At 44.8% G+C, this 19,733-nt stretch overlaps 1 protein-coding gene and 1 long non-coding RNA gene across 2 annotated transcripts in view; one reads left to right on the plus strand and one right to left on the minus strand.

Moving 5' to 3' along the window:
* Positions 1 to 2,055: 2,055 nt before the first annotated feature.
* On the plus strand, positions 2,056 to 11,446 carry LOC140586414 (uncharacterized). The gene is made up of 4 exons (XR_011988221.1): positions 2,056 to 2,276; positions 2,942 to 3,861; positions 10,629 to 10,676; positions 10,858 to 11,446. It is a non-coding gene; the product is annotated as an uncharacterized lncRNA (long non-coding RNA).
* Positions 11,447 to 17,783: 6,337 nt separating this feature from the next.
* Positions 17,784 to 19,733, minus strand: part of LOC140586411 (uncharacterized) — a 69,335-nt gene continuing 67,385 nt past the window's right edge. The window contains exon 3 of the mRNA XM_072708255.1: positions 17,784 to 18,857. Within this exon, the coding sequence (XP_072564356.1) occupies positions 18,490 to 18,857 (368 nt within the window). The 3' untranslated portion in view covers positions 17,784 to 18,489. The remainder of the gene's footprint in view (positions 18,858 to 19,733) is intronic.

Below are 19,733 nucleotides of genomic sequence, written 5' to 3' on the forward strand. Positions count from 1 at the left end.
AAACATCCATTGACGGAAGTATTAAAGTTTTTTAAATTAGGTTGAATCGGCAAAAAAGTAAACCATGTCACCTTACTTTGTTTTACCTGCATCGGGGGCGTGTAGCGCGTATTCAAATCGCATTCGCATGGTAATTTGATTAACAGCGCAATGGTGAAACGCGATCCAGATACTGTACGTCCCCATCAGCGCCATAAAAGGGGGGTAGGGACGTGGCCAGGTGACAATGGTTCATTCATACACATTAAAGTTGCTACATATTCAATGAAAGGAGCCAGAAATAGTTACATGAGTTAGGTTTTTCTTATTTATTTATCCAAATGAATGTTGCAACTACACCATTTAGTCATCTTCATGTAGCCAAGACTTTGGTGATCAGATATCTGGGATCAAAACAAACTGCCAGCATTGCTTACTATGTACTTTTATAATGTTTCTGCAAGTGTTCCAAACTGCATTTTGCAATGTCTATACTTTGAATGTCAAATTACAAACTTCACATAAATTTGACATATTTACAAAGTACACTAAGATTAAGATGAGTTTGTTGCCAAACCAAATATATAAGAAATAATTTATTTGTCATGAATTAATTTTATGATATTTGAAGAAATGTGTGACCATGCCCCAGTCAGTGAAAGTGTGTTTCCTACCCCTAGGCTCCAGAGGGTTAATTATTGTGAGCATGGCTCAGCGACCCACTATTAAAATACTTTATTAGAAATATTATAGTGTGTGTGTGTATGTGTGTGCGCCCGCGCCTGTTTGCTAGCCTGGCGCCGCTGAGTCATGTGACAGCTGGGAGCAGCAATTGAGAGCAGCAGCGCGAACACACAGCTGCGGTGCATTCGGGAGAGAGATTGAAACTTATAAGTATCGATCTCATTAAACTGGTATTGATCAATATAAATACCAACATTATTATCGATATTTGGATCGATCCGCCCACCACTATCGGACAGTATTGCTGTGTTATAATCACTTCAGCATAAATGTTAAACCTAGTGTTTCTGTTTCTGTCATGTTGTCAATATCAAACAGTAAACGTTGTAATGGATTGTTTCTATATATGTGCTTTTAAACAGTATGCCTGCATGTGGGGCTAACAGAACACATCTACCCTATAGGAATACATATATACTATAAACCTGTTGTGGGTTATAAAGCAAAATAAGGAAAAATAACAGTGGGCTATAGGTAGCATAGTGAGCACATTAACGTCGCCTCGCTATTGAGAAACATGGCGCAGACATCGGGGGAATGTCGAATCAATGTTCGGTAGCGATGTTTCTGCAACAGAGATGCTTTGACGATGGATTTTCAAGGATCGCGGAGACAATGCCAATGCCTGGTAGTTATATCATTTTAGTGTTGCAGCTGTGACAGTGCGAAACAATACAACTGACAAATTGTCAGTAAGGTCGGATGGCGTTAGATCATAAACCGGAAATTAGCGGAACAGGACGCATTTGTAACTTAATATTTTAACGAAAGACAAAAGTAACAAGTCCATTTAAATTTCGGTACTGTTAATTGTGTTATTTAACTTGAAAGGGTATTTAGCTATATTACTCCTTACAGCCAAACGTAGTGGAATTATAGTAACGTGTTACTTCCAAAGATTACTAGGCAGCTGTTTGCTAATGCTAACGTTAGCATTGCGTCATTTTGCTTCTTCCACTCTCAGATAAGATAAAGATAGCTTTATTGTCATTGTGTAAATGAAATGAGATGTCTTTAGAGCAAACCCGTGGAGGCTATGTTAAGGATAAAACTGTAAACATGGGTAAACAAAACATAATATCGGCATAAGTGCATAGACCCACCTCTGTATTTTTAGGAAGATTAGCAATACATGAAAATTTCCTTCAAGTGTGGTAAATATTCAGTTTTAAATGAAAACCACATGTGACATATTATCTGTCCCATTGCATTAAGCCCTCCATCAAACCCCCATGAATCCTAACTGAATGGGTCGCTTTTCGCTGTGAATTCTGGGAGTCTGTGCAACGTCGGGACCGCAGCTCTCGCGTTACTTCTAAAAGGGGAAGGAATTATATTCAAAGTCTTTAATAGCGCCCGATTTTAACAAACGACCAAATTATGTCGATATAAACTGTATTGTGTCCTCCTTTATCTGGTTTTGATAATATATCGATATTCCGTAAATATCCGATAAACAGCCCAGCACTAATTGGTCCGTCTTAATTGTTTCATTGTCACCCCGAAACTTGTGTGGATTGCTCCAGAAAACAACCCTGGTTCCATTAGCCCCGGTAAGAATGGCAAAACGATGGCCAGAGTAACTCAACTCTTGAAGAATGAAAGTCAGAATAGGGCTGTCTGGTGTTGTTGAGTCTTGTATTCTGTGACAATCGTATTGTTTTGGAAGTGTGTGTCTTGGAATACTTAAAAATAAAATGTTCATAAGGGATGGATGGAGTTTTACTTAGAGTAATAGATCGTGTTTGTTACCATGAAACGGTAAACATACGGGGCTCTAATCCACATGGTTACTGTATTGTATAATGGAATCGGTAAATTCTGCTGCTGTGATGTGTTTAAACATCACAGATAATCATTGTGAAATAGTAAGATAACAGGTGAATATGTCCCCATAATGTAAATCAGAAAAGGCAGAATTCTTACTTTAGGTACCCTGAGAGTAAAGAAATAATGGAATTTATGGAAGGCGCAAGATATATGTATATTGGTTTGTATATTTAGTGTCTGTCCTGTGCTGCCTTATGCTGTCTTACACAGTCTTAATTACTTCTGTGTAAGAAGTGAAATTTTCTTTGTGTTATCCATATGTTGACTATGTGCACCTGTCTTTTTATGTCTGCACATTGAGCCTGGAGGTATGCAATTTTGTTCAGCTATGCTTCCGTTGTTGTACTGTTGTATGGTGTGAATGACAATAAAGTTCACTTATATACAGTGTTGGAGCACGGCGTCTCCACCGGGTCCGTGGATGAGAAGAGATTCACAGCTGACACGGGGAGAAGTTGCAAATCACCGGTTTATTGTCTGGCAGATTGCAATCCGGGAGCGGCCGTCTGACATACATTCAGCATGTACAGGAGGAGGCTCTGCCATATGTATCAGTTGTATCCCTTTTAAAGCCCTTTGGGCATCTCCCCCCCTTTCTCGGTACCTTCCGTGTACGTGACAACCGCATGTGTGGTTCCAGCCGGCTCGTACTGTTCTTGGCCTTCTGGAAGGCTAAAAGATAAGTAGGGGCCGCTGATATTCTCTGTCGCCCCCCCTATCTGTTCCGATTAGGTAGCCTTGCCTTGCCGGCGCGCCAGTCAGTTCTTGTTTTGATTAGTTACAGCCTTATAGAATCATTCCCTTTATTTTATTCATTATTCCCTCAATTCCCCCTTTTGATCTCCGCAAGGAGATCACCCTGATTATGCTGATTAGTAATATTTTCCCTTATTTATGAAATTTTGCATTCCCCCTTTTGGTCTCCGCAAGGAGATCACCCTATTGTCGGGGGAGGTGTAGTTCAAAGCTGTCCAAATGACCTTTGCCCCTCTCCGGCCCAACAGGCAGGAGAGGCATCATCTGCGCATAGGAGCTATCCCGCTTCTCTATCACGGTAGTGATGAGACGAACTGACAGTGCGCGCAGGCAGGGAATACAACAACACCCGCAAGTAACTAAAATCGCAGCAAAAGTAGCAAAGGATAATAAAAGCGAGCTCATTAAGCCTTTCCACTGTCCGAACGCCGAGGTCAGCCAAGCATCCCAGATGTTATTGATCCTGGAGTGTGCATGCATCGTTTTGGAGACGGTCCGGAGACCCTCGAGTGCCCTGGTCACTGAGCCGTCTGGTGCTGTGTTGTTGGGAATGTAAGTACAGCATTCTTCCCCAAACATAGCGCACACTCCCCCCTTTAGGACTCCAAAGAGTTCCACACACAATCTGTCCATCCAGCCTAGGAAGGAGGGCAAAAACCCTGAGCTTCAGGGAAATTCCACTCCCAGCCCGCCACAGGCGCAGCCCCCCTTCGGGGTCCATGGCTGGCATGGCTCACAAACCACTAATCATTAACATTTTAAGCATTTTAAGCATCACACATAACACACTTGTTTCCCCCAACATTCCCCTTTTTATCTTGATCTCCATCCTGGTCCTAGTGTTGTCTGGCGGTGGATGAGGTGCTTTTGTTCTTTCTGGTCGTTGGAGCAGGGGTGGACTACCCTGCTCTGGTTGCTCAGGTCAGGGGATTATTCTGCCCCTTCTGTTGAGACCTGAGTTGCGTCTAGTTCAGCCGAACTGACGCCCTGGATTCCTTCCCTAAGGGCCTCCTGGATCTCTGCTGTGGTTCTCCCTGGGTCCTCCGCAGCCGCGCACTGGCTCCAGTGAAACCACGTGTCACGTTTGCCTTTCAGACGAACCGCGTGTGACGTCCTCTCCGTAACCTGGAAGGGGCCCGTCCACCTGGGCTCTGACCACTTCCGTTTGATGACTTTCAGGAGGACCCACTCCGCCGTGTGTGGTTTGGCTGGCTGGTTCTCTGGTCTCGCCTCCTGGATCTGTTTAGAGAAATCTGCAACGAGACCTTGCAAACAATCATAATATGCTCTAGGATTTTGCTCCCCCTTCTCGTTGGGGGTCCAGGTTAACCCTTTCTGGGGTCCTAGGAACTGCCTGCCTGTCTGGAGCTCAAAGGGGGTGAACCCGGTCCCCCTGTTTATGGAACACCTCACTGACATCATTGCCAGTGGTAAAGCGTCAACCCAATTCATTTTGGTCTGCGCGCAGATTTCTGCCAATTTTTGTTTTATTGTTTGGTTCATTCGCTCCACTTTTCCCTGGGACTGCGGATGATACACAGTTCCGAACGCATGTCTCAATCCCAACGCTTTCTCCAGGGTCAATCGGTAATTTGGGTGAACTTCCTCCTCTACCATGATCATCTGTTTGGACATCACGTACCCTGTGACCCTCTTTGCTTCCTCATCTGCGGCCTGATTTCCTTTCGCTACCATTGTTCCTGACCCTTCATGTCCCTTGCACTTGACCACCGCCACTTTTTTGGGAAGCATCAAGGCCTTTGCCAATTCCCTCATTTCTGCTTCGTGTTTTATTGGCTTGTTTCCCGCGGTCAAGAATCCTGCCCTCAGCCATTGGCTGAGTTCCACATGCACTGCGCCTACAGCATATGCTGAGTCTGAGTCTATGGTAACTTCTTTCCCTTCTGCTAATTTCAGGGCCTCGATAACCGCTATCACCTCGGCTCTCTGGGCTGACTGGGCTCCCCCCAGTCTGTCTGCCTTCAAGGTTACATAATCCTGGCCTTGTCTGGCCACCACTGCATACCCTGCCTGCAAACCTCCTGTGTCTGTTCTTCTCTTGCCGTCTTGCTTTCCCCTCTTCCTGCTTGAAAATAACTTTGCATATTTGAGTTAGACACCCCATGTACAACTTCAACTCATAAACCTTGTTTTTTTTCTTTTCTTTTCATAGCACTCCCTCCTTGCGCAATGGTCAAGACCATGCGCATGCATTATTAAGGTGTCAACCACACGACAAAGGCACAACCAAAAATCCATCACAGTCGTGAAACAGACCATCAGAGTCTTTAGCATCCCCTTTGTGTCCACACACAGGCCTCATAAGGCCCCCTCCCGTGGCTGAACTCACACCCCAAGCATGCAGCCTGTTCTTATCAGTATTGCAGCTTAGCTTTGGGCACCTCAACCCCCCCTTTCGCTAAGACCTTCAGCAACGGTGGCTTCAGTGCCTGTGTATATAACACAGAGCAGATCACCCACATACTGTAGCAATGTGATTCAATCCATCCAAATCTGCCCTAAGCATGTGTTCACATCCTTGCAGTATCCTCGCATGGATGAACTGCTGACCCCTATAGGTGATCGCAAACAAACACTGTGACTGTTGTGTTAGGGACACACTTAAAAATGCCATCTACAAATCCACAACTGTGAACCACTCTGCACTGGGTGGCACATCTGTTAGCAGGGTGTGAGGACTGGGATCTCCCACTGATTGATCCTCCACTAACTATTTCGCTGCACACAAATCATAAACTAACCTCCACACTTTGTCTCCTGCCAACATTCCTCTGCACTTTATTTCCCTTCACACTGCCCTCCTATCATGCTCCACAGCCACAAACCTCTCAAGTCTCCTACATACTCTGCACTCCACTGACTCTCACCAACTCACCTTCAGTAGCAGCCCACATTCCCTCACACTGAAATCTCTCCATTGCAACAAACAAGTATGTTTGTTCTATGTCCAATTCAGCCTATTGCTATATTGTTCCTGTATAAATGGGCCACACTGTTCTAGAATTTCCCCAACTTCATCAGTAACATCTTCAATCCCTTATGAACTATGCTGTCCCCTATTGAACAACAAATTTTGTCGCAGAAGGCTGTACTGTCCACTGAGCACCTCTACGCCCCCCTCTGTACATTTTATGTCTATCTGCAGCTGACACAAAGCATCTCTGCCTGACAAATTCACTGGGATATGCTCTAATATTAGTATGGGCATATTTACATGTTTGTAACCTATCTGAACTTCCACTAAACAAGATTTTGGAACATACAGGTGTGTCCTGGCTGATCACAGCTCCAGCACACCAGCTGAACCAGCCTGTTCCCCAGTCTCTCCAAAGTCTGGGATCATCAAATTTGTGGGTAAATGGGTGCCCTTTGAGGAAACCCCCATCCATTGTATCTACTCACTCTGTTCCAATTAGGGACCTGAGGCCAATTAGTATCATGGGGGGCCCCAGCGACAGGAGACTGTCGGCTGTCCACAGGCTGCCCCCGGGGCTTGGGTCCGGAGAGACCACTGGTGCCTGGACTTTTTCTTTTTAGCGGTCAGCTCCTCCAGCTGCATCTGATTCCATTTCTTTGTCAGTTCCCTCTCACGCTCTTTAGCAAAGTCCTCCTCCTCTCTCTGAATGCCGGATTCTGCAGGTCCTGCTCCGTCTCAGTGCGCCACCGCTTTTCTTGAGCTTGCAGATAGGCAGCTGGGCTCTCCCCCTCCTTGATGGGCTCCACCTTCATTTTAACCACACTCAGCCGTGGAGGAAACATTAGTCGCAGCTGATGCCAGCAGTTAGCATGGTAACCGTCAAAGTGACATGCATCATTCACAGGAGTCCCTGTCGCCGCTGCCAGGCCACTGCTTCGCAGCAGTCTCTCCATTCCGTCTACCCCCAAAACGCAAGCCAGAACCGCCTTTATGTCCCCCATCGCCAGGAGCCGACCCATAGTTTCCTCCTCAAATGCTTTTATCCATTTTCCGGCCCCTTCTGCCAGAACTGGGAGTCTGAGAATCAGGCCCTCCAGATCTTGTCCTGCCCACGGCACCTACTGTGTCTGTGCTCCGTTCACCCTCAGCGGAAGCATCGGAGTGTCCCTGGTGGGGGGCTTCACAGCCCTCCTGCTTCTCACTATTCTATGATCTGCATTATCCTCCTCTACTCCTTCCTCACTCTCTGTTTCTGTCTCCTTCTCCTGAAACTGACTCCATCCTTTAGATGGAGGGTTAGGGGTGTCCAGCAGATGCACCAGCCCTTCTGCATTACTACCACTTGCTCCGTACCCCACCTTTATCTCACTCCCTTGTTTCTCAGGCCCACATGCCTGGCCTTCTGTTCTTCTCTCACTCCCTCGCAGTCCTTCCTGCACTGCCTGCCGCAGCAATGCACTCACTGCCCTGTATCCATCTAAACAACTTGCCGTTCCTTTCTGCTCCCTACTTCCTTCATCCTTCTGTGTCACCTCACCTCTGAATTCTACCTTCCCCTCTATTACTGGAAACTGACCCTTGTATGAAGGAGGGGGGGCTTCCACTAACGGACACTGACTTTGATATGACAGTGGCCATATTTCTTCCTGCCTCATCTCTTCTTTCTCACCCCCCTTCTTCTCATTTAGTGCCTTTCTCATGGCTTTCTGCTCCCTTCTCCAGGCCTCTCCCTTTGCTTTAAATAACCTCAGTACCTCCAGTTCCTCACTCCTTTTCTTTTTACGCCTTTCTGTGTTCTTATTAGCCTTATGATACTTTATCAGAGTCTCCATCTCCTCACACACTGCCACATCCCATGTGCCCCCTTTAGGCCACTTAGTTACCAGGGCCTTTGTTCTATTCCCCCACTTTTTACACATCTTTTCTATCCTCGCTTTAAGCAGGGGGTGCTCTCTCCCCAACTGCTGTACTGGTGTTTCTGCTGCCTTTACCAGGGCCTGCATTTTAATGCTTTTCTGCACTCTACTGTCACTTGAACTGTTTTCCTGTCTAAAAATGAACAGAGTTCCTCACAGTCAACCCGTGCTCTATTCTTTTTTTTTTTTTTTTTTTTTTTTAATTCTCTCCCTGACAGTAGTTACTTCACCTTGATGTGTGGCTCTAAATTATTTATTATTATTTATTATTATTATTATTATTATTATTTATTTTCTACTTATTTCCTCTCCTAACTAAAATCCCTAACACTGCACCCAATTATCTACGGGCACACATATACTAAAACCTCTGGTCTATAAACTGTTATTTTTCTCACAAAGATGTGCTTTAATACCCTTTATCTCTAAACTTAGTCTCTATAATCCATAAAATCTATTAATCACAATATTTTATTCAAATACATTATTTTAAGATTTAATTATTATTTAATTATTATTTTAAGATTTATTATTAAGATTTTAAGTTCTAAATTTACCAACCCGCACTTCCACTACTGTCAATGACGTTTTATGGAAATGCACAAATGCTCTATCCCGACCCCTGCTAACTTGATCTCTTCTACTTTGTACTTATTTCTGCTTTATACATCTTTACTTGCAACTTATCTGTTGAACAAGGACCCAAAACTGCGGACGTAATTACTTTCCCCACTTCTGCATCAAATTAGCGCTCGCTCTCTGGCGTGCTGCTTCATCCCTCTGCCTAGCATGCTCTCTCTCCGTTTTCCACAGTAATTCTCCCAGTGAGCGTTTATCCTCTACTCGACATCCGGCGCTCCGAACCGCCCCACACATACGCTCCCCGGCATCAGCTACCTCCTTATCCTAGTCGAATGTCCTACTAACAAACACCACCAATACATAAATCAACAACTTCTAAAATAATAAGACTATATTCAAAGCAGCTTACTGTTGTGTCCCCCCTGAACAGGGCACGTCCCACAAGCTCAATCCCAGTCAAACAGGCCCGCTCCCAGCCGAAACCCCCCCCGATCTCCAGCAATGTCAACTTGGAAGGGGGTGTTCTGTGAGAACTCCCCTTCGGTTCTGACAAACTGTAAGACCGCAAGCAGTGACAGCAGAGCCACGGGCAAGCTCAACCAACACAGAGCGAGCGGCGAGCACCCTGAACAGGAGGAACCCACAACGCTGCTCACACACAAACCAGTACAACTGCACCCAAGCTGGTGCTTTGATTCACCCTCTCTCTCTTTTTTTTTTTTTTTTAGTTAGAGAGGGGGACCTTATTCCCTCCTCCCAATCTAGAGTTCGGGGTCCTGAATTCCCTGGGTCTCCCACCCAGCTTTTCTACCGCTCGTAAAATTCTATTTCCCTGTGTGGGTCCCGTACCCTCTGCTCCCTAAAATTCTATTTCCCTGCAGGGTCCCGTACCCTCTGCTCCTTAAAATTCTATTTCCCTGCGGGGTCCCGTACCCTCTGCTCCTTAAAATTCTATTTCCCTGCGGGGTCCCATACCCTCTGCTCCTTAAGGTTCTATCTCTCTGCGCACGATACCTAGACACAATGCATACACAACACATACACAACACAATATATTGTATAAACACAGTGCGTGCAACCTCTCCTCCGTCTTACTTTACCGACGGGCCACTGGACACTTCAAACTGCTCAATTTGACATATCCAATGTGCAGATTTTGATGTAACAGGCTCTGCTTACCTCTTCTAGTCGGCGCCTCGCAGTTCTCTGTGTCCAAGTAGGCCGCGTCACCCCTTAGCCGAATCTTGCGAATCTCCTGGGGATCCCGGACGAGCCCCCAAATTGTTGGAGCACGGCGTCTCCACCGGGTCCGTGGATGAGAAGAGATTCACAGCTGACACGGGGAGAAGTTGCAAATCACCGGTTTATTGTCTGGCAGATTGCAATCCGGGAGCGGCCGTCTGACATACATTCAGCATGTACAGGAGGAGGCTCTGCCATATGTATCAGCTGTATCCCTTTTAAAGCCCTTTGGGCATCTCCCCCCCTTTCTCGGTACCTTCCGTGTACGTGACAACCGCATGTGTGGTTCCAGCCGGCTCGTACTGTTCTTGGCCTTCTGGAAGGCTAAAAGATAAGTAGGGGCCGCTGATATTCTCTGTCGCCCCCCCTATCTGTTCCGATTAGGTAGCCTTGCCTTGCCGGCGCGCCAGTCAGTTCTTGTTTTGATTAGTTACAGCCTTATAGAATCATTCCCTTTATTTTATTCATTATTCCCTCAACAGTAAATGATTTGATTGAATAGTCAGTTCCTGATGCCAGCATTTGGATTGAGTGGGCTGTTAGCCTTGGTGCACATGAACCTTTCCAGCGTTGCTATTCTCTATAGTAAATGCTGTTCTGCATATCAGGCAATCTGTGCACTGACTGGTGTGTTTTTATAGGTGAAGTACCCCTACGGAAATGCAGGCAGCCCAATCCGAGACCAGCGCGTAAGTCTCCCAAGCATTCGTTTCCTGTCTCCAATGAGACAATGAGACGGCAGTATTTTTCTCAATGTGCAGTACTGACTGCCAAGTGTGCTGTCTGTCTGTCACTAACAGCCATCAATTGATTTGACTCTTGTATTTTTACACTTTATTTTGCATAATTGTACCGTCATTCTTTTATCAGGACGAAGGAGGAAACCTAAAGGACGGAAGGGGGCCATATACCAAGAACTTACAAAAGCTGCTATTCTCCAGTAACCCCTTCGATTCAACCCATGTGGGATCGCTACCATCCTGCATCGAGTCCCAACAACGTCGCACCCTGAGCCCTACTCACCAGCCTTATCATCAACTTCCTTCTTAGTTCCCTCACCAGTCCCATCCTCTTTTGTTTTACCTCCTTCTCCATCTCTTTTTATGGACTCCCCTCCTTCATCCCCATGCGTAGCCTCACCAGTTAGCCCAGCTCCAGAACCATCTTCAGCCCCAGCCGTAGTTCATCCCACCCCTCTGCCTCACGTTCTGGTGCAGGCCCCCTCAGTGAGAGTGATTATAGAGGATTATAGAGTCATAGTTGTTTGGGTTAATTCTGAGTACCACAAAAGTTTACAAGCCCTATTTTGGCAAGAGCTAATCATAAGAGGTAATCCTAATCATTTTCATCCTTGCCGTTTAAATCACTCATGAATAGATGTGTTTGTGAGAAATTGGTTTGTTTTAAGCATTTTCAATTTAAATAAATACTGCAATACTCATTGCAGAAATACATCTTTTCCAATATTGTGCAGCCTAATAATGAAGTACTTACTACTACGAAATATCTAACAACATACGATGCAACATTCAACAGGGGGTAGTGAAGTGATTCGTGGCTGATCAAAGTGCCAATTCGATGTGGGGCAGTGATTAGCATGTGGAGAATGCTGCAGCAGTATTACAAAATCAGCAACTCTTTTAAAAATAATAGTGATATAAATATATTATTTATTAATAAGTATATAGAATCAGTACACAAAGTATAAGTATATAAAGTTTAAGTATATAAAGTATATAAGTATAAAAATCTTAAGTATAAAAATGATATAAGTATAAAAATGTTATAAGTATAAAAATGTTATAAGTATAAAAAATTTAAGTAAAAAAAGTTTAAGTAAAAAAGGTTTAACACTAGGTTTACTGAGCTTTTTATTTTCTGGTGAGAATTCCCTCGGCCCGACCTCGGGTGGAGAGGCCATTAGCTCCATTGTCCTCCTGCTTTTGTTGTGCAAAAACACTAGTTACCTGTGAACCCTGCCACATTTGCATTTCTTTACCGCCACTGCTGCTGGCAAGCTTGCCATATCTATACAAAATATCCCACACTCTGACTGACCCACAAATATGAAAGACACAATTTCACAAAATATAGAAACACAAGTGTTTTATTTGTCAAAAATAGACTGAAAACAGAATCAATAATAATAATAATAATAATAATAAAAGAAGTAAAAAAAAATTCTCAGTCCCTCAGTTCCTCTTCATCATCTCAGTGGTTTCATAGTCAGTGTTTGCAGCGTTTGCAGACCCAGTAACCTCTGTGCCTGCATTTGGCGCAGGTGAATTTGCAACACTTTGCGCAGAGATATCTGCTGCGATTCCTGTTGCAGCTCTCTTGTACCTGGCACTGAGTTGTCTGAACAGTTCCTGGCACAGCAGCAGCAAATGATGCAGCAGCTGCAAAAGCTTCCCTCTCTGCTTCCATTGCCTTTTGCAGCATGAATCGGTTACGGAGTTCCATTCCGGTCGGGCCGAGGGGATTTTACGTAGATTTGCGTAGGTTTAGCAAACCTAGTGTTAAAGGCCTCAGAGGACTGCTGCTCTTACTCATCAGAGTGGTTCTGATGCTTAAACTTTTTCTTCAGTGCTTCTGCTAAAATGGCAGCAAAGTCCTCTGAGGGCATGGGCGTCCCCTGCGTCGGTCCCCTCCTGGTCACTGGCGTCCCAACTGGCGACCTCTGCACTGGGCGCAGTTTAATGTGCGGCAGCTCCGCCAGAACATCCACCATGCTGGGGCCATTAGTGCACTCATTACAGCCTGGAATCATGTTATCACCCATGATCACCTTATCAAACTGGTTCACTCAATGCCAATATGGTGCAGGCAGGTGATCAAGAACAAAGTGTGGCCCACCAGATACTGAGCCATCACTGAGACACAAAAAGTCCTTTTTCAAGGCCACCTACACAAACATGAAGAAAGCTTGACGCATGTCTGTTCTACTATATATGAAGTATACACATTTATTTTGCACCTTTGGCCAGAGAAATACATTACGCATATTACTCAATAAGACAATTGACATGGGAGCTTTAACAAACAAACTCAGAAAAGTAAATCCAAGCTAGAATAAAAACTTGATTTTTATTACTGTGTCCCCTGTAACACTGTTTTCAAATAAATATATTGGCTCAACGAAGGAGTTAAAAGTAAAAGGTCAAAAGTTGGAAAAAATTCTAAATTAACAAGCGGTTGCAGACTTTTGCATACTACTGTAGTGTGGCTGCGTTTTTATAAAGAAGACTCCTCTTCACAAGCTGTGCAATACCATTTAACATTTGTTATGTGTTTGAATTGGCTCTTGGTCATGCCAGTACAGACACGGTGTTGCCACCTCTGGCATCCATCACAGAGTATCTACAGTGGGATTAACAACATACAGTATAGGACAAGTAGCCATATTTTCACATCTATCAAATGACTACAGTAATTTTCCTCACCCAGTCACCATCTTTATTTTGAAACTGTCCACACCATTGGCAGGCCTCCTCAAGAGATACTGTAAGGAAAAAAGCATAAACTTACTGGTGAGCAGGCATTCATCATTATACTTATCACCCAGTTTGCCAATCATGTTCACACACCCTTCTGACTGACTTTGCCTGAGTCACTTGCCCTTTATTGTGCTGTTGTGTTTTTTTTCCACTGTAACACAATTCAGTCTTCAAATGACTTCACTAACACTGTTTTCAAATTAGTTGTACTCTTGGCATAGCAATCTGACTTTTCCGGCTCAGATTCTATGAAAACATAGCTATAAGGCCATTTTGTCAAAAGGGGCTGACAGACATTCGCTATAGTCATGTTATTTTAATATAATATAATATAATATAATACAAAATTCTTTAAAACCTGTTAAGTCTAAAACTGTAAGAGTAGGTGTACTTGTTTACAAAACAAAAAACAAAAGTTCTCTTACATAACTTTTGTAGTATTTGAAGGATTTTATACCCCCATTTTAAGCACAACTGTACAATTGATTAACCCTGCCCATAACAGCATTTTACCCCTAACTAGCACCGGATCCCCACAGGGCTGTGTGCTGAGCCCCCTCCTATACTGCCTCTACACCCACGACTGTAGTCCGACCCACAACAACAATCTCATCGTCAAGTTTGCCGACGACACTACGGTGGTCGGACTCATCTCTAAGGGAGACGAGGCAGCCTATAGGGATGAGGTCCTGAAGCTGGAGGCCTGGTGTTCAGAGAACAATCTGACTTTGAACACCAAGAAAACTAAAGAGATCGTTGTTGACCTCAGGAGGCACGGCACCGACCTAACCCCCCTATACATCAACGGTGAACGCGTGGAGAGGGTCCATACTTTCCGGTACCTAGGGGTCCTCATCTCGGACAATATCTCATGGACCGAGAACATCACAGAGGTCGTCAAGAAGGCACAGCAGCGGCTCCACTTCCTGAGAGTCCTCAGGAAGCTGAATCTCAACCAGGATCTGTTTCTGACCTTCTATCGCTCGTCCATTGAGAGCCTCCTGACGTACTGCATCACAGTGTGGTACGGCAGCTGCACCATGGCAGATAAGGAGAGGCTTCATAAAGTTGTCAAAGCTGCCCAGAAGATCATCGGCTGCCCTCTCCCCTCTCTTATGGACATATACACCTCCCGCTGCCTCAGCAGAGCAAGGAACATTATCAAGGACACATCCCACCCTGGCTCTGATCTATTCAACCTGTTGCCCTCAGGAAGACGCTACAGGTGCATCAGGACTAGGACAGACAGGCTCCGGAACAGTTTTTTCCCTAGAGCCATACTCACACTGAACACACACTGAACACACACTGTACACACACTGAATACACACAGAAAACAATCACTCCCCCTACTATGGTCTTCCTCCCCTTTCTCCCTTTCACACACACACTAAAAAATCTTACCACATCTATTTATTATATATTATCACTGTGTAATAATCCGGTCAATGTGAAATTGTGCATTCGTTCACTTTATATACATATGCTAGTGCAATAAGATATATTACACTGTCACTTTAATACTTTCTATTTGTTTACATTGCTTATTTTTATACATATTTTATACATACTTTAGATACTACTTCTCTTTTTATATTTTATATGTATATGTTTGAGCACTGACCCAAGGAGATGCTTTTCATCTCATTGTATATGTAAAAAATGTATAATGACAATAAAAGGCATTCTATTCTATTCTATTCTATTCTATTCTAACTGTGCAGTATCTGTACAAACTGGACACATCTGGTTTGACCGCCCCAAAGAGCTTTGGTAAGTTAAAGTTTACCTTGCCTTATGTTTCTATTACAGTTTTTCTGAATTGCTAAAAGACTAAACCTCATTCTTGGAACAAAACTTCCAATTGCCAAAACTAATTTATTGAATCAATCACTCTTTTGGTGAAACTTTAAACACAATTTGCAGATTTGAGCAAAACTCTAAACACATTCCCATTCATCAAAACACATTTTGCACTGTGGTGAACTTTGATGCAAAATAGAAAACACAGGCTGCAGAAGTTCAGCACAGCCACCAGTCATCATTTAAACACAATGACTCAAAACTGTTCACACATGTTTCTAAACATGAGAAGAAGGCAAAGAGTGACTAGAACATACAATATGTGCTAGATGAGAGTGCAAGTGCCACTGGTGAGTTGAAGTTTGACGTCAACGTACAGATGGGTCACACAGAGGATTCTTCCCGCATCACCCAGCAAGGTGTCCCTATTGCTCACTACCGACAGTTACCGTACTTATGACCAGAGACCCACACAACAATTACGTTTCAAACATTTTCAGACAACTTCACATTATATGTGATCGTAGAGCTAAATTATTCCCTATTAGTTATGAAAGATTATACAATTTTTTACTTACACGGTGACTATACCCTTATTAGACTGCATTTTCCACCATCGCTGACGTATTTACCCGGGACTAAGCTTCTAACTACAGCTCGTGAGTTGTTTGAAATACGCAACTTAAGGACAGTGTTTGCGAACGTTCCTTCGAACTATGGTTTTGGGAAATGCACCACAGAACGGAAAGGTTAAGGAAGAGCTTTTTCCCCCAGGTCATAATGCTCCTAAATCAGGACAATACTCAATGCCTCTAGGTGCTGCTTCACCCTGTCCAAATCATTGGCACATTCCTCAGGCCTCTTGCACATTTCACTTATGTATAGATTATGTACAGCTGAACATTTCATTTTTTATCTTATTATTTTTCTTATTTTTTCTATATTTTGTTACTCTCTTATCATGCACAGCTGCTCAGAGTGACCAGGGTTACATTCCACTGCATGTTGTATGTGTACAACTGTGTACGTGACGAATAAACCTTTTGAATCTTGAATCTTCAATCTTGAATTTTCGTAAAGTACAAATTCCGACCTTCCTGGCAATATATCACATGTGCTGGGGCCTCACTTCTACGTGCCACTTCCGTGGACTTTTAGTTTAAGATTATAGATAGCAGCTTTCACATGGTTACAGTGTACAGGGCGAAGTGCACATTTAGAAATCTTGCCCCGGGCACTTTCATGCATTTTCGTATAGTACAAATTGCCAGCTTTCCGGCAATATATCACATGTCCCAGGGCAGGATTTCTACGTGCCACTTCCGTGGACTTTTAGTTGAAGATTATTTATGGCAGCTTCCCCATGGTTACAGTGTACAGGGCGAAATGCACATTTAGAAATCTTGCCCTGGGAAGTTCCATGCATTTCCGTATAGTACAAATTGCCAGCTTTCCGGCAGTATATCACATGTCCCAGGGCAGGATTTGTACGTGCCACTTCCGTGGACTTTTAGTTGAAGAATATTTATGGCAGCTTCCCCATGGTTACAGTGTACAGGGCGAAGTGCACATTTAGAAATCCTGCCCTGGGAAGTTCCATGCATTTCCGTATAGTACAAATTGCCAGCTTTCCGGCAATATATCACATGTCCCAGGGCAGGATTTCTACGTGCCACTTCCGTGGACTTTTAGTTGAAGATTATTTATGGCAGCTTCCCCATGGTTACAGTGTACAGGGCGAAGTGCACATTTAGAAATCCTGCCCTGGGAAGTTCCATGCATTTCCGTATAGTACAAATTGCCAGCTTTCCGGCAATATATCACATGTCCCAGGGCAGGATTTCTACGTGCCACTTCCGTGGACTTTTAGTTGAAGAATATTTATGGCAGCTTCCCCATGGTTACAGTGTACAGGGCGAAATGCACATTTAGAAATCCTGCCCTGGGAAGTTCCATGCATTTCCGTATAGTACAAATTGCCAGCTTTCCGGCAATATATCACATGTCCCAGGGCAGGATTTCTACGTGCCACTTCCGTGGACTTTTAGTTGAAGATTATTTATGGCAGCTTCCCCATGGTTACAGTGTACAGGGCGAAGTGCACATTTAGAAATCCTGCCCTGGGAAGTTCCATGCATTTCCGTATAGTACAAATTGCCAGCTTTCCGGCAATATATCACATGTCCCAGGGCAGGATTTCTACGTGCCACTTCCGTGGACTTTTAGTTGAAGAATATTTATGGCAGCTTCCCCATGGTTACAGTGTACAGGGCGAAATGCACATTTAGAAATCTTGCCCCGGGCACTTTCATGCATTTTCGTATAGTACAAATTGCCAGCTTTCCGGCAATATATTGTAATAAATCCTCTGTGGGTATTAAGGATCTATCCTTTAGCTATCCTAGCCCGCTCCCCACAGGTTACCCACCCAGCAAGCCCAAGGGATACACACCACCAATTTAGGGATCAAATACTTTATTTAATTAATTCATCACCCCTCAGCACAATACAACCAGCTAGGGAGCAGATAAACAGGCTGTAACCCCGCCGCCAGAGTGTGTCACACAGCAACTCAGTAGGTTCACCAGCACCCCCCTCACAGAAGCACAGCAAGCCAAGCAAAATCGTAATTCACACCCGATTACACCAAACACCCCCCTCCGAGGCGGCAGCGTACACCATCCCATCCAGCCCTCCCTTAACCCACCGTATTGCACAGACCCGATCGGCTGACCATCCTAAAAACACATACACACACACACAAACATACACAAGAAGAATCTTAAAAAGGACACTTCCCTTTCCTCTACCAGACCCACCCACGGGGTCTAATCAACTAAGCCCCAGGGATTAAACAAGGCTGGGAACCAACTTCCTCCTGGAATGACAGTAGTCTCACCCGCCGGCAACAGTCTCGCCCTAATAAATCCGCGCAACCTCTACCTATTTCACCCCCCTACCTATCTTCGCCGGCAGCGATCCTAATGACCGCGACCAGCACTAATCAGCCCCTCACGCAACACTGACCGGCATTCCTCTCCCTCGTCTCCAACCTTTCCCCTCTTATCACCACACTCCGCTACATGCCCCTCCCCCACTTAGTTATTGATTTCACCTGTGGCTAATCTCCTTATTACTCCTGGACAGTCTCATCCATTCACCACACTTCCCCCTTGCCAGGAAAAAAAGACTCGTCCCCGAGTCAGTCCAACCCCAATTCAAAATCCTTCGTCCACACCGGCCGCCGCTTCTCCCGCCGCAGATGTCCTCGTCCTGAGAGGAGTGGCCGCACCATTTCCTCGGCCTCCATGTTGCTGTCCTTTTCACTCTGGTCTCCGACTCTCTCATCCCCACCAGTGATCCAATGTCCCTCTGGCTGGCCCTCTGCTGCTTGTAACCCTCGATCAGCTCCCATTACTTCCACCTCCTGCAACCTGGCCGCAGCTGCTGGTATACACGGTGGTACCTCCCTGTCCACCTCCACCGGCTCGGACGACCTTGGCAGGGGTGTTGAATCCATAGATGGGTTACTGTCCAGAGGATCCTCCTTTTGCACACTGGATGGTTCCCCTGCACCAGACAAACAGACAAAAGGTTTAAGCCTATTAAAATGCACTATTGTGTCCGAACCCCCTTCAGGCTGGCCCACTCTATAAAGGACATCAGAAATTACTTCCAACACCTTAAAAGGGCCCTTATAACGTCTCTGTAGTTTGGGACAACGGCCCCTCTTCCTCGCTTTATTCTGCACCCATACCTGCTCTCCCACAACATAGTGCTGATGAGTTACTCTAAAATCATAAACCGCTTTTTGCTGTGCAGAGGCCCGTTCCTGGTGTCTCTTCACTGCCCCCACCACAGTAGACAACGTATCAGTGAGTGCCTGCACATACTCTGACACCGCTGAAAACCTCTCCTGATGACCCATATTCCACATCACATCCACAGGGAGAATGATCTCCCGACCAAATAACACCTTATATGGTGTGAACCCTGTGGACGCATGCACACTACTCCTGTAGGCCATAAGGACATACGGTAATAGAACATCCCAGTTCATCTGGTTGTCCTCCACGAACAATGCCAACATAGACAACAGGGTTCGATTGAATCTTTCCACCATCCCATTAGATTCAGGATGGTAGGGAGATGTTCGCGTCTTCTGTATACAAAGCAACTGGCACATCTCTCTGAACAATGTAGATTCAAAATTTCTCCCTTGGTCAGAATGTATACTGCGTGGAGCCCCTAACCTACACACCCACTGCTCTACCAGGACTTTAGCCAACGATTCTGCTTCCTGGTTTGGCACGGCATAAGCCTCCGTCCATTTTGAAATATTAGCTTGTAATTTCTGAATTCCTAAGTGCCCCCCTGTGGCAGTACTATGCAGCATTTGCAAAGCTGCCGGTACCAAGCTCCTAGGAAGCACCACCTGGGCCCCGG

This window comes from Paramormyrops kingsleyae, unplaced genomic scaffold (genome assembly GCF_048594095.1).
Source record: "Paramormyrops kingsleyae isolate MSU_618 unplaced genomic scaffold, PKINGS_0.4 ups55, whole genome shotgun sequence".
Taxonomy (NCBI): Eukaryota; Metazoa; Chordata; class Actinopteri; order Osteoglossiformes; family Mormyridae; genus Paramormyrops; species Paramormyrops kingsleyae.